General features: G+C 44.8%; 1 protein-coding gene across 3 annotated transcripts in view; it reads left to right on the top strand.

The window, feature by feature from the left end:
• MTSS1 (MTSS I-BAR domain containing 1) overlaps positions 1-10,256 on the top strand; it is a 162,280-nt gene extending 152,024 nt beyond the window's left edge. For 2 of the 3 annotated variants that reach the window (XM_081323293.1, XM_081323294.1), the window contains 4 exons: positions 1,026-1,223; positions 4,797-4,961; positions 5,990-6,152; positions 6,913-10,256. In XM_081323293.1, the coding sequence (XP_081179419.1) occupies positions 1,026-1,223; positions 4,797-4,961; positions 5,990-6,152; positions 6,913-7,595 (1,209 nt within the window). In that variant the 3' untranslated portion in view covers positions 7,596-10,256. The remainder of the gene's footprint in view (positions 1-1,025; positions 1,224-4,796; positions 4,962-5,989; positions 6,153-6,912) is intronic. The other variant, XM_081323295.1, reaches the window with a different exon arrangement.
• The last annotated feature ends 2,902 nt before the right edge of the window (positions 10,257-13,158 follow it).

Raw genomic sequence — 13,158 nt, 5'->3', positions numbered from 1 at the left:
TTGTCTTGTCCGCAAACAAGTCATTTTCTGAAGCTGAGCTACTGCAAGAAATGAAATACATGGATATCCTGAGCTATCAGGCCCAGGAAGAATAGCCTTATATATTACAGCGGTATGTCAAATGTGGATTTATATTAGGATATGTTGCTTCTGATAGTACCTGTATCACAGATTGATAGATAACTACTTTGCATACAGTAGTCTCTGAACCTGTGGCATTCTCAATTGTTTAAAAACCAGTACCAGGCAGTCAAAGGGATAATACAGGTAATCCTCATTTAAGTGACCTTCCCGGTTACAAAAGTGATGAAAAAGTAACTTTGCAAATAATCCTCACGTTTACAACTCTCATAGGACTGTAAAATAAAGAAGAGTTGATTGTAAAATTGTGATGTTTCACTTAACAAACCAAGTTGACAGAACAATTAATCAGTGGAACAACCTGCCTCCAGATGTTGTTAGTGCTCCAACACTGGAAGTTTTTAAGGAGAGATTGGACAACCATTTGTCTGAAATGGTATAGGGTTTTCTGCCTGAGCAGGGGGTTGGACTAGATGACCTCGAAGGTCCCTTCCAACTGTCATTCTGTTAAGAACTTGACCAGAGAGGATCTTTATTCTTTTTGTTGAATGATGCTCCTGAGGGTGTTCTCATTCACAAAAAGAGCACAGCCTTTCACTGCCACGTGTCTCCTCACACCGAGTTACGAAGTGCTCCTGCCTCGGGCACAGCTGCGGTCCAACGATTCAGCTCCCGAAAAATGATCTTGTTTGTTCTTGTTCTGGTTCTCTCTTCCAGAACATGGTTGCCTAGTTGAGTGTCATTAACAAAGCATGAGGAAGCACCGGGTTGCGGGTGTTGACTAGCCAAAGGGACTAGAACCATTGAGAGCATTTCCCCTTCCTTTCTCCCAGCAATGCATGCCTGTTTCACTTTGTGCTCCCCCATATTTGGACCTATTTATATTAATTTCTCTCCTTTTTTCCCCTTTTCTTTTTTTTATTGTTCTTTTTGTTTGTTTCCAGTTGTCTAATGGGTATTATCACTGTAGTTTACCCAGTGGCTCATCTTTAGCCCCCGTTGGTGTGGGTTCTTTCCCTCATATTCCGTCTGTGTCTCACGCATGGACCCGGGCCACCTCCTCCACCCTCCTTCCAGACTACGTTCATTATTACACCATTGGGCCAGGCATGTTACCATCATCTCAGATTCCTAGTTGGAAGGTTTGTGTTTCTTTTCGTTCCTGTTAGAGTCTCTCCTTGTCATGCCTCACAACCCCCACCCCCCCTTGCAAGAAATTGCTTCTCAATTCTTAACTTAATTCCGGGTGCCTTCAGCTCTCATCTCCCATTCTGAGTTCTTGATCTGGTGGTGGAATTCTTCTCCTCCATCCTGCTTTTCCAGTAATTTTTTTAAAAAAAACCTATTGTTTGGATCAGTGGTCTCCAAACCTGGCAACGTTTAAGACTTGTGGACTTCAACTCCCAAAATTCGCCAGCCAGCATGGGTCTGAGGAATTCTGGGAGTTGGAAGTCCACAAATCTTAAAATTGCCAAGTTTGGAGACCCCTAGTTTTGGATGAACATGCTCCCAGCTTTGTAATCTATGCAACCCTTTTGACTTTTCAGATAGTTTATGAAGTGTAGCGGTTGGAATTTGCAAATGGGATTTACATATAATTAATAATGTATTTATTTTGTATCTTGCCTTCATTATTTTTACAAATAACTCGTTTTCCCCACAACAACAATCCTGCAAGGTGGATTGGGCTGAGAAAGAGTGACATCATCCAACTGGCTTTTCATGTCTAAAGCGGGACTAGAATTCACAGTCTCCCACTTTCTAGCCCAATGCCTTACCTGCCTATGTGGGTTACCGATACTATAAGGCACAATCTGTGTTCCTTTTCTTTCAGCAGTGATCCCACTAGTAAATCCTTTAAAAGTCCTCCTAAAAACCTGTTCATGATTTCATTCCTGGAGACTTTTGTTAGGTTACTTCTGTGGGTGCAGAGTTTTTATTGCCAAATCTCATTCTTCATGGGATCACATTCAGAACATCTTGCTGGTATCAAATGTCATGAGAAACTGGCCATTGTAAATCACTTTTGCAATAGAGTTGGTATCTAAAGATACTTTTAAGTTTTGAGAAAGCATGAGGAAAAACAACATGATTTCTGGAAGTAGGAAATACAGAGGGAACTGCTCCGGAAACTCCGGAGGAACATTTGCTAGGAATATTGGGACTCTAGCTTCCAGGTTGGCCAAGTTGCTTAGGAATTCTGGGAAATGTAGTCCCAACTAAAAAACTGCAAACTGTTTTGAGGTGAAAACCTTCTGAGCCTGGAATGGACTCATCTAACTCCAGAATTGATTGCAGTAACCTCTTTTGAAATCATACCACTTAACAAGGTCAAAACTCTGGGCTGAGACACTTTGACCTAACATTTCACACACACACCTGGAGGAAACTTAAGTTTGGAAAGACCACTCCATAAAGAACATACATTTTGGGTATAATATCCTCCACCTGGGCCAGGCGTCTGGATCTGACTCTGATCCCAAAGCAGTTGCATGTTGTGATAGTTACGATGGATGCATGCGTAGATGTTTTCCTTTCTCTGAAATATGAAAAAAACAGAGAACTAGAAAACAATGGTTGCAGAAACTGAGTATGTCTAGTTTAATGAAAAGAAGGACTAGGGGTGACATGATAGCAGCGTTCCAATATTTGAGGGGTTCCCACAAAGAAAGAGGGGGCCAACCTATGCTCCAGGGCACCTGAAGGCAGGACAAGAAGCAATGGTTGGAAACTAAGGAGAGAAGCAACCTAAAACGAAGGAGAAATTTCCTGACAGAACAATTAACCAGTGGAACCACTTGCCTCCAGAATTTGTGGGTGCTCCAGCATTGGAGGCATTTAAGAAGATATTGGACAAACCTTTGTCAGAAATGGTATTGGTATCCCCTGCTTGAGCAGGGGGTTGGACTAGAAGACCTCCGAGATCCCTTCCAACTCTGTTACTCTATTATTCTGTTTATTTTAAAGGGGAAAAATGGTTTTTTACACCAAGGCACTCCTCAAAAAACCCCACAAGTTTTAAATGTGGACATTTGCCTTTAGATTCAAACCTACCCTGGAAGTGGCCATCAGATATTGAAAAACAGGGGGGGGGTGAAACTCATTGCACTTTTGAATTGAAAACCCCTCCACCTAAATAGTGTAAATATTCATTGGCAGAAGAGCCTAATGCTGGGAAAGATCGAGGGCAAGAGAAGAAGGGGACGACAGAGAATGAGGTGGCTGGATGGAATCACTGAAGCAGTAGGCGTGAGCTTAAATGGACTCCAGAAGATGGTAGAGGACAGGAAGGCCTGGAGGAACGTTGTCCATGGGGTCGCGATGGGTCGGACACGACTTCGCAGCTAACAACAACAACAACATTCATTGGCAAAACACTTTTTTAAAGCTTCCTATACACCATTTATGCATACATGGTTTGATTTGTCTTGGATGATTGCAGGTTTTAAGATAAGTTACAGGTTTGATTCACGGACTCTGAGCTTTGCTAATTGGTGGCCAGACTAGAGTAGACATTAGGTCCAAGAAGGAGTAATTGCCTGTCAGCATTTTCCTCCCTTGCTTTCTCCTTAGCATATCAAGCAGATGCTTGTCAATGACAAACTTTTATTTATAGGTCAGAGATATCTATTTAGCAGAGATCCCAACACATTCCACGTTTCAGTGGTCCAAAATATTACATTTGTAACCCTGCCCGATAAGGCAGTATTCTAATAGAAGGGAATATACATAACTCAAGGTTGAATTACCAAGGTTGCTTGGTACTCTCTGAACTTGGTTGTTTTCTTGCAGACATTTCATTACCCAACTAGGTAACGTCATCGGTACTAGAAGGGAGTGGGGTTAGGGTTAGGGTAAAATTTTATCTTATATTAAATAGCAATTCCTATTTTAAACTTGCTGGGAAACCAGACCTGAAGGAGAAGGGAATTGAGAAAACTAAGAGATCTACTGGTCGTGAGATTAGTTTTTAGCCTCCTAAACATGTATTTCAAGCTACAGGTTGTTGGAAGACTATCTCACATTCAGTCAACCTTTCATGGCCAGTGGTGATGGAGGATGATGTTGTTGGGATCATCATTAGTGGCCCATTTCCTTCCCACTGCTGTTTCTATAGTGTGGGTAGTTCTCGACTTACAACAATTCATTTAGTGACCATTCAAAGTTATGACACCGAAGAAAGTGACTTATGATCATTTTTCACGGTGTTATGACTGTTGCACGGGTCCCTGTAATCCACGTGATCAAAATTCAGATGCTTGGCAAGTGGTTCATATTAATGACACGGTTGACGTGTGATCCCCTTTTGTGGACCTTCTGAAATTAGTGGGGAAGCCATATTCATTTAATAACAGTGTAACGTAACAGCCGCAGTGATTCACGTCACAACTGTGGCAAGAAAAGTTGTAAAATGGGGCAAAACTTTACTTAACAACTATTTCACTTAGCAGTAGAAATGTTGAGCTCATCTGTGGTGTAAGCTGAGGACTACCTGTGCAGTTGAAAATACTAAGGATGACCCTTGAAAAATTTGCAAATAAATCCATCTCGCCCGCATTTAAACTGGCCACTAAGTCTCAGGAAAAGGGAAGGGGCTCCATTGTCTGATGCATATTGGGTGTTTTTGTAAGAAGGTTGTGGGTCTGCAGCTTGTGTATTGCACAGGGATGGAGAGAATCTGTATAAGCTTTGACTAATAGAGCTTTTTTTCATAGGATTGGGCTAAGCCCGGTCCTTATGACCAGCCCATGGTGAACACTTTGCAACGCCGCAAGGAAAAACGAGAAGCAGACTCTCCAGTGGGGGCTCAGAGTGGTCCGTCACTGCCCACAGAAGATCCTCAGAGGACCCGGAGCATGACTGTATCAGCAGCCCCAAAGGTGAAACTCTGCTTAACTCATGAGCTGATGTGTTGCTATTAAAAAGGTTCAAGGCACATCCTTGCTACCAAACCTCCCCTGGTCTTTGCTTTTAGCTTGATGTGATATGCAAGCAAATCATGGTTAATCTTCACAACTCAGCACAGTGTGTAGGACATCTAGGTCTACCTCCCCACTAATGGGTGATGTGGCTTGTTTGGTTTTTGGCTTACATTCTTTTGAAATCCAGCAGCTTGACAAGCCCAGAGTTGGCCGATTGTCTGGCTATGTAGATACAGACAATTCTGAATGTTTTTTTTTTAAGTGAGAAAATTGAAGCTTAGTTCACACATTATGCTAAGCTTCTTGTTTTCTGCAAATCGGGGCATTGGGTTGTTCTACAACCAAACTTAAACAATAATGTTGCCTTCTTCAACTAGGTATCCTTCAAACGTGGTGATAGATTTCTTTTGTGGCAACCCAGATTAGCCGAAATATTTTGGGATGACAGAAAGTGTATTCCCAACACAGATGGAGAGAGGGGCCTGGGTAGGGCATGGGGTGTGCTTAAACCCGGTCTGGGTTGTGAATCAGAATCCAAGTGAAAAGAGACAGCCAGACTTTGCAGGAGGAGAGTGTTCGTGTGTTGTAAGGATATCCTAATCCTGTGGTGGCGAACCTATGACACACATGCCACAGGTGGCACGCAGAGCCCTCTCTGTGGGCACGCATGCCGTCGCCCCCAGTCCTAGGCCTTCAGCTGGATTTTATAAAACCTTTTCACTTTAGGCCTCCACCACCGTATGCAAAAAAGAAAAAAAGGTTCAATCAATCAATTTCAACTTCTCGCGGGGGAAAAAAAAGGTCTCGTAAAGTTGGAATTGACTGATTGAACTTTTTAGTCCCACCCAGTCTGCCGTTACCACTGCAGCCACGCCCACCTGGCACCCAACGATACATAAGTGGGTTTTGGGTTGCAGTTTGGGCACTCGGTCTCTAAAAAGGTTCGCCATCGCTGTCCTAACGAGAGACCTTCCTTGTGTTGATAGCAAGGAGAGGAGATGGAAGCCTGTGAAGAGCTGGCCTTGGCTCTTACTCGGGGGCTGCAGCTGGACATTCAGAGAAGCAGCAGGGATTCCTTGCAGTGTTCCAGCGGCTACAGTACTCAGACCACCACACCTTGCTGTTCTGAGGATACGATTCCCTCACAGGGTAAGAAACGGGACCCTTCGGCGTCTCGCGTTTTTCAGCGCTTCTTGATTTTTGCTAGGGCAGGTCCTGTTCTGAACCAGCCTGCTACCGGCCTTGCGATAAGGCAAACCCCTGTTCAAACAGTAGAGACTGGAGAGCGTCTGAGGCTGCAAAGCGTCTGCCAAGATTTATTACACAAACAAGAAACAAAAACACTGGAACTTGAATTCTCAAACGGAAGGGTTGCTTTCAGCAACCAGCCCTTCCCCAAACACTCCTTTTATTTAGAGTTCAGGGCGTGGCCTCCCTGTGCCTCCTCCCGAGGAGTCCCACAGCCTTTCTCTGTTTGGTCCTGCTCGACTGCCTCCTGCGTCGGGCGTCCTTGAACAGGGCCAGCTGTGGGTCATCATCCTCCGCACTATCGGGCTCACGCAGCTGAGAAGAGGGCCCCGGCTGAGGGCTCTGCGAAGCCTCCAAGCCATCATCAGCCAGTTCGTCTTCCACACACTCCTCCTCCCCCTCATCTGAGTCATCCGAGACATCTGAGCCGGCTGCCGGACCCACAGGCTGGCCCTGAGTCACAACACGTCCCTCACCTTTGATTTCTTTTCCTTTGATCCTTCTTACTTTATATTAGTTATTATCTTCCTTTTTAAAACTCTTAATAAACATCGTATCCAAGAAAAAAAAAAGGAAATGTGTCGATTTAATACATTCACTGGATATTGCCAAGTTACTTTTGAAGATTTGCTGTTCTGACTCCCCTTTTTTGCCTTCCTAGTTTCAGATTACGACTACTTTTCTGTGAGTGGAGACCAAGACACTGAGCAGCAAGAATTTGACAAGTCTTCAACTATTCCAAGGAACAGCGACATCAGCCAGTCCTACCGTCGCATGTTCCATGCCAAGCGTCCAGCTTCCACTGCGGGCCTCCCAACCACCCTTGGCCCTGTGATCGTTACGCCAGGCGTGGCCACCATCCGACGGACCCCTTCCACCAAGCCAGCGGTCAGGCGTGGGACCATTGGTGCGGGACCAATTCCCATTAAGACCCCCGTGATTCCCGTTAAGACTCCATCTGTGCCAGACGTGCCGGTGGGGCTTCCTGGTTTCCCGAGTGGGGCAGAAGAAAGCTCTGAGCAAAGTCCCGAGGCTGGAGGGGGCAGCACCCCCACCGTATGTACCTCCTTGTGGAGCGGGCAAGCACCTGCCAGCTTTCCCGCCACCATTCAGAAGCCGAGCAGCACAGAGGATCAGAGACCGGCGGCGGCTGAAAACAAAGGAGAGGAGAATGAAAGAGAAGACGTCAGCATCACGGCTCCCCCATGCCAGCCCGTGCCCCATTCTGGTGGGCAGAACCCAGCGGAGGCCCCACAGGGCGAAGACATGCTGAATGCTATCCGCAGGGGCGTTAAGCTGAGGAAGACCACCACGAACGATCGCTCAGCACCCCGTATTTCCTAGACACTGAATCATTGCCCAGGTTGAGTGAAAAGAGGTGGACCTACCTGATGACATCAACTTTTGTGTCTCGGTCCATTATTGTACAATCAAGATTTTTTTTTCTAGGAGAGACAGTTGGTGACGGTCTCTTAAAATGGGGAGGGGAGCTTAGAATTGGCCAGGTGAAATGCTTAAAGGAACATCTTCCCGACTATTATTATTATTATTTTTTTCTTTTTTGTAAAGCTGGCTGATTATATTTTCCCCTGCACATTTTCAAGGTCTCCGTTCCTCTTTTTTTTCTCCCCAAAGGTGCCAAAATCCCACTTACCCTTTTAATAACTCTTTGTAAAATGTATTCATTCACAAAAGGATGGCTGTAAGAAATGTCCAAGTAGTTAAATTTTAGCGAGGGCGTGGGGGTCCCCGGTGGTGATGCAGTTCTCCCTCTTGGACAGTTTTGTGGAGCACCTTGTCTATCATAGTTGGAGTCTCAAATTGTGTTCGTTTTCTTGTACAAAGTTCCTAGCAAGAACACAACTCCTCACTGAAATACAGTGAACTGTTCCCCTGCTGCAAAAGCAGGAAACGGAAGCTGATTAAAGCAATATATAATGGAAGAGAGAGAGAGAACGGCTTGTATTTGGTTAATTTTTAGGGATTAGGAAGGGAGGGGCTTAATTTGTTGCACAAAATGTAGCCTAGCAGGTAGTTTCATTGTAAATGCGTCCAAATAAGCCATAATGAATTACAGTGTTCATTTAAGTAAGGTGTTTCAAAGACTTTTGGGTACTGCCTGCTAGGTATTTTTCCTGTGTTGGCCCTATGAAAAGGACCATGTTAAGATTACTTGCTTCTGTAAACCATGCGGTATGCTTTAATTTCCGGCCATCATGAAACCTCGTTATCCGTTTTTGTACCATCTTGGCAACAGGCTTAAACTTTGCATTCCTCTCTTCACTTTGTGTTCCTTAAAAGAAGTAAACAGAACACAACATAAAGACACTGTGAAGGCAGAAGGGTGTCTACGTTGATAACAAAAATAAAAAATAAAGAGCAAAAAAATTAAAAGAAAACCAGGGAGCTCTTAATTATAACTTTTTACCTTTTACTGGCTGTGCCCAGCAGGCTGGGTAGCCAACTAAATGGAAAACCTTCCCCAGTACTTTTAACAAAACAACTCATAGATGGATGGGCAACTAACTGGGAACTCCAGTAAAACTGCAAATGTTTCTTTTTGAAGGGGGACTGTTTTTCCAAAACCAGTTTGGGGTTGGTTTTTCCTAAACACAAAATTTGGGGATTGGGAAGGGACCGGAACACTCTTTAGATTTTATTTATTACAGTGGGAGGGGCATTCAGAACTGGTTTTCTTTTTTTTTCTTTTTCCCCCACAGTAATTGGGGAGGGGGGGAAGCACTGTTGTTAAATTTATAAATAAGATTTTTTTTTTCTTAACATGGACATTGCCGTGGTATTTTCCGTTTCATGGGGTCAGTAGAAATGTGCATAACTCAGGCACCCCACCCCCGGTGTTTTAAGTTTTGTGCTTTTCTGTTTTTTAAAAGCATTCTGCAGTCTAACTGGATACCGTCTGCCTTATTTCTACACGGGCGATGCTAGCAGAATTCTTGACTTCAGAGGGGTGTGTTTGTGGTTGCAGCGATGCGCCACTCATCGCGGAAGGAGCTGGGTTGTGAGTGTGCGCACACAATCTACTCTGCCATGGACACTTGGGAGATTCGTATTGGCTGCCATCTTGCCTACGTAAACTTCTTATGCTTTAAATACATAACTGCATTGGATGTGAGATGTATCGTAATCCTGTTTATAGTCACTGTGTTCTATATACATTTACACAGCTGTGGTTGCTTAACACTTTTTCATTAGGGCGTCGGAAGCGAAAAGTTTAAAAGAAAAAAAAAAGGCATGATCCAAAATAACAAGCTTTTCTTCCTTCAGAAAAAATAATAATAAAAGTGCTGTCAAACTAACCCACCTGTTCTGAAAAAAAAAACGAGCAGATGCTCTCTGCAAATGATGCTCCGAGATTTCATTTTTCTTATCCACTTGAAAGAGGGAAGAAAAATGGACAAAAAGGGTGCAGGCTGACAAGCTGATTTTTTCTAAGCTTTTTTCTCCTTTTTTAAAAAAAAAGGCGTTTCTGTTTAGGGGGCTCAGGCATGCCCTTGCATTAACCCCTTGCTTTCTGTGAAGCTCAACACGGGAGGTGATTTATTTTTATTTTTTTTGAAAAAGCAAGTTGAGAAAACCTTTTGGATGAAGCTGTATTTGAAAATGCAGCCTCCTTCCTTTCAATACCAGAATTAAATCTCAGTTAAAATGATAATAATAATAATATTGCCAAAATTCAATGTTAACCTGTGGCAAACCACTTTGAATAGTACTGTTGGTTTGTTTTTTTTGAGGTTTCTTTTCCTTTTCTCTCTTTTGTGTTCCTTGCCTGTTGTAACAGCAGCGTCACAAATGTAAAATGTTTCTAATGGTAAGTTCTCGTGGTTTAGTTGCTAGTTTGTAACGAGAGTTGACCTCTCTTTTCCCCATGCAGTGTTTTTGTTCCAAACTGCTAAAAATAAAAATAGCTGTTAACTGTGCTTCCCTTCTACCTTGTAATGAATGCTTCAAGCCTATATTACAAATAAAGACCTGCTGATAAACCTGCTTCTGGAGTGGTTTGTGTCTTTTGTGTAATCCAAGAAATCGTGCAGGATCTTTTTGGTCCCCTTTAATTATCAGGTGTGCCAGGCAATCTTCTCCGTCTTATGCCCTCCAAATGTTCTGCAGTTTCTGAAAGTTGGGATCCTATAAATTTAGGGCAGGGGTAGGCAACCCTGTAAGGGACGCAGTGGCTCAGTGGGTTAGGACGCTGAGCTTGTCGATCAGAAGGTCGGCAATTTGGCGGGTCGAATCCCGAGTGCTGCGTAACAGAGTGAGCGCCTGTTACTCGTCCCAGCTTCTGCCAACCTAGCAGTTCGAAAGCACGTAAAAATGCAAGTAGAAAAATAGGGACCACTACGGTGGGAAGGTAACAGCGTTCCGTGTGCCTTTGGCGTCTAGTCATGCCAGCCACATGACCACGGAAATGTCCTCGGACAAGCGCTGGCTCTTCGGCTTTGAAACGGAGATGAGCACCGGCCCCTAGAGTTGGAAACAACTAGCATGCATGTGTGGGGGAACCTTACCTTTACGCAACCCTGGCTTTTTTTATGACTCGTGGACTTCAATTCCCAGAATTCCTGAGCCAGCATGGCTCAGCTTGGAAACCTCTCCCTTTCCCCTCAGCGTGGCTGGCTCAGGAATTCTGGGAGTTGAAGTCCACGAGTCATAAAAAGAGCCAAGGTTGCCTACCCCTGATTTAGGGTAATTGGCTGGAACGGATATAAGTTAAATGTTTAACCCAGAGCTGCCAAGCCAACCTTGCTAACTCCGTGGTGTTTTAAGTCGCAAAGGGCTTCTTTGTGAATCACACTTCCTATCCCCCTGTTGTGATTCAGGGTCAGCCTGTGGGTCCGGCAGCCGGGTCGGATGACTCGGATGACTCAGACGAGGGGGAGGAGGAGGGTGTTGAAGACGAACTTGCTGATGATGGCTTGGAGGCTTCGCAGAGCCCCCAGCCAGGCCCCTCTTCTCAGCTGCGCGAGCCCGACAGTGCGGATGATGATGACCCACAGCTGGCCCTGTTCAAGGACGCCCGACGCAGGAGGCAGTCAAGCAGGAGCAAGCAGAGAAAGGCTGTGGGACTCCTCGGAAGGAGGCACAGGGAGGCCACGCCCTGAACTCTAATAAAGGGAGTGTTTGGGGAAGGGCTGGTTGCTGAAAGCAACCGCTCCGTTTGAGGATCAAAGTTCCGGTATCTTGTTTCATGTTTTGTTGCTTGTTTGTATAATAAATCTTGGCAGACGTTTTCCAGCCTCAGACGCTCTCCAGCCTCTGCCGTTTGTACAGGGGTTGCCTTTCTGCAAGGCCGGTAGCAGGCTGGTACAGAACACCCCCAGCTTGCTAGTTATTCTGATAAAAGTGACTGAGGAAGCAATGAAACTCGCCCCAGAGTTGTACACCCTCCCCTCCTCTCAAGAGGAGGTTTTAGTGGCTCTTGTAGTTTTCTGCTCACAATATCAACTAGAAGTGGCTTTGCTTTCACAGCCAGATTACAGGTAGTCCTCAACTTACAGCAGTTCATTTCGTGACCGATTAAAGTTAACAACAGCACTGAAAAATGTGATTTGCGATCATTTTCCACACAACTATCGCAGTATTATCCTCAGGGTCATGTGATCAAAATTCGGTTGCTTGGCAAGTTATTCATGACGTTTGCAGTGCCCCGGGATCATGTGACCACCCCCACCCCACCCCTTTGGCAACCTTTTGACATGCAAGGTCAACGGGAAAGCCAGATTCGCTTAACAACCAGGCTACTAACTCAACTGCAGTGATGCACTTAACAACTGTGGCAAGAAAGGCCATAAAATGGGGCAAAATTCACTTAAAACGTTTCACTTCGCAACAGAAATGGGCTCAGTTGTGGTCGTAAGTTGAGGACTACCTGCACTAAAGAAAAATTATTTTGCAAGGAACTGATTGTTCAGAAAGTTTTGGAGACTGGGCTGTATCAGCTTCATTTCCAGGATGAGGCTTCTAATGTCACGGTTCCGACAGATGAAACTCTTTAAAAGAACTTCAAGGCATTGTTGACCTTAAAGAATCTTTATTCGAGAAGCATAGCATCAGCACTAACATAATCGAAGCCAAAAACGGAATCCCCCCCCTTGAGCACATAGTATCAAAGCACAATTCCCTCCTCCAGTTAACAGTCATAAATCACATTCCCCAATTAGTTTGAAGCCCGGACTTCTCCTCCAGCCCACCAATTCTTATCTCTTATTTCAATAAACTTGGTTCTCACACTAGGTCCAGTGTTATTATATCTAGCTAGATTCTCATCCACATCCCCTCCCCCTCCCAGCAACATCTAACTCTAAAAGCAACAAGAAAAATGGCTGCATCTCCATCTTTTGTCAGTGCAAAAACATCCGATGTTAGCCTTGACGCCTGTGCTTTAATAAGTATGTGGAAAACATTAAGACAACCTCTGGCAAGTAAGGCGTTTGCCATTTTGTTCATCCTTAATCAAAGCAACTTCTGCAAAGCTCTTTGTTCTAATTAGGAAAGCTCAACTCCTGTGACCTCCTGCTGCCTTTGAGCTCTCAGTTAAGGATCAGAGATGATTTCACAGGTACTCAAGGACCCATCTAGCCCTTCAAAAAAGCCTTACTGCAATTCTCTCTACATGGGGCTGCCCTTGAAGTGCACCCGGAGGCTTCAGCTGGTGCAAAATGTGGCCACGTGGGTGCTTATGGGAGTATCTCGATACTCCCACGTTACACCTCTCCTGCGCGAGCTGCATTGGCTTCCGGTTGCCCTCTGGGTGCGATTCAAGGAGCTGGTAACCTTTAAAGCCCTACATGGCTTAGGCCCGGGGTACTTGCGAGACCACCTGCTGCCATTGTCAACCTCCCATCGCCCAGTTCGCTCCCACAGCCGGCCTCCTCAGGGGGAGACCCTT

Source organism: Vipera berus (assembly GCF_964194415.1).
Source record: "Vipera berus genome assembly, chromosome: 3".
In the NCBI taxonomy this organism is placed as follows: Eukaryota; Metazoa; Chordata; class Lepidosauria; order Squamata; family Viperidae; genus Vipera; species Vipera berus.
This window is presented reverse-complemented; position numbering and strand designations above follow the sequence as displayed.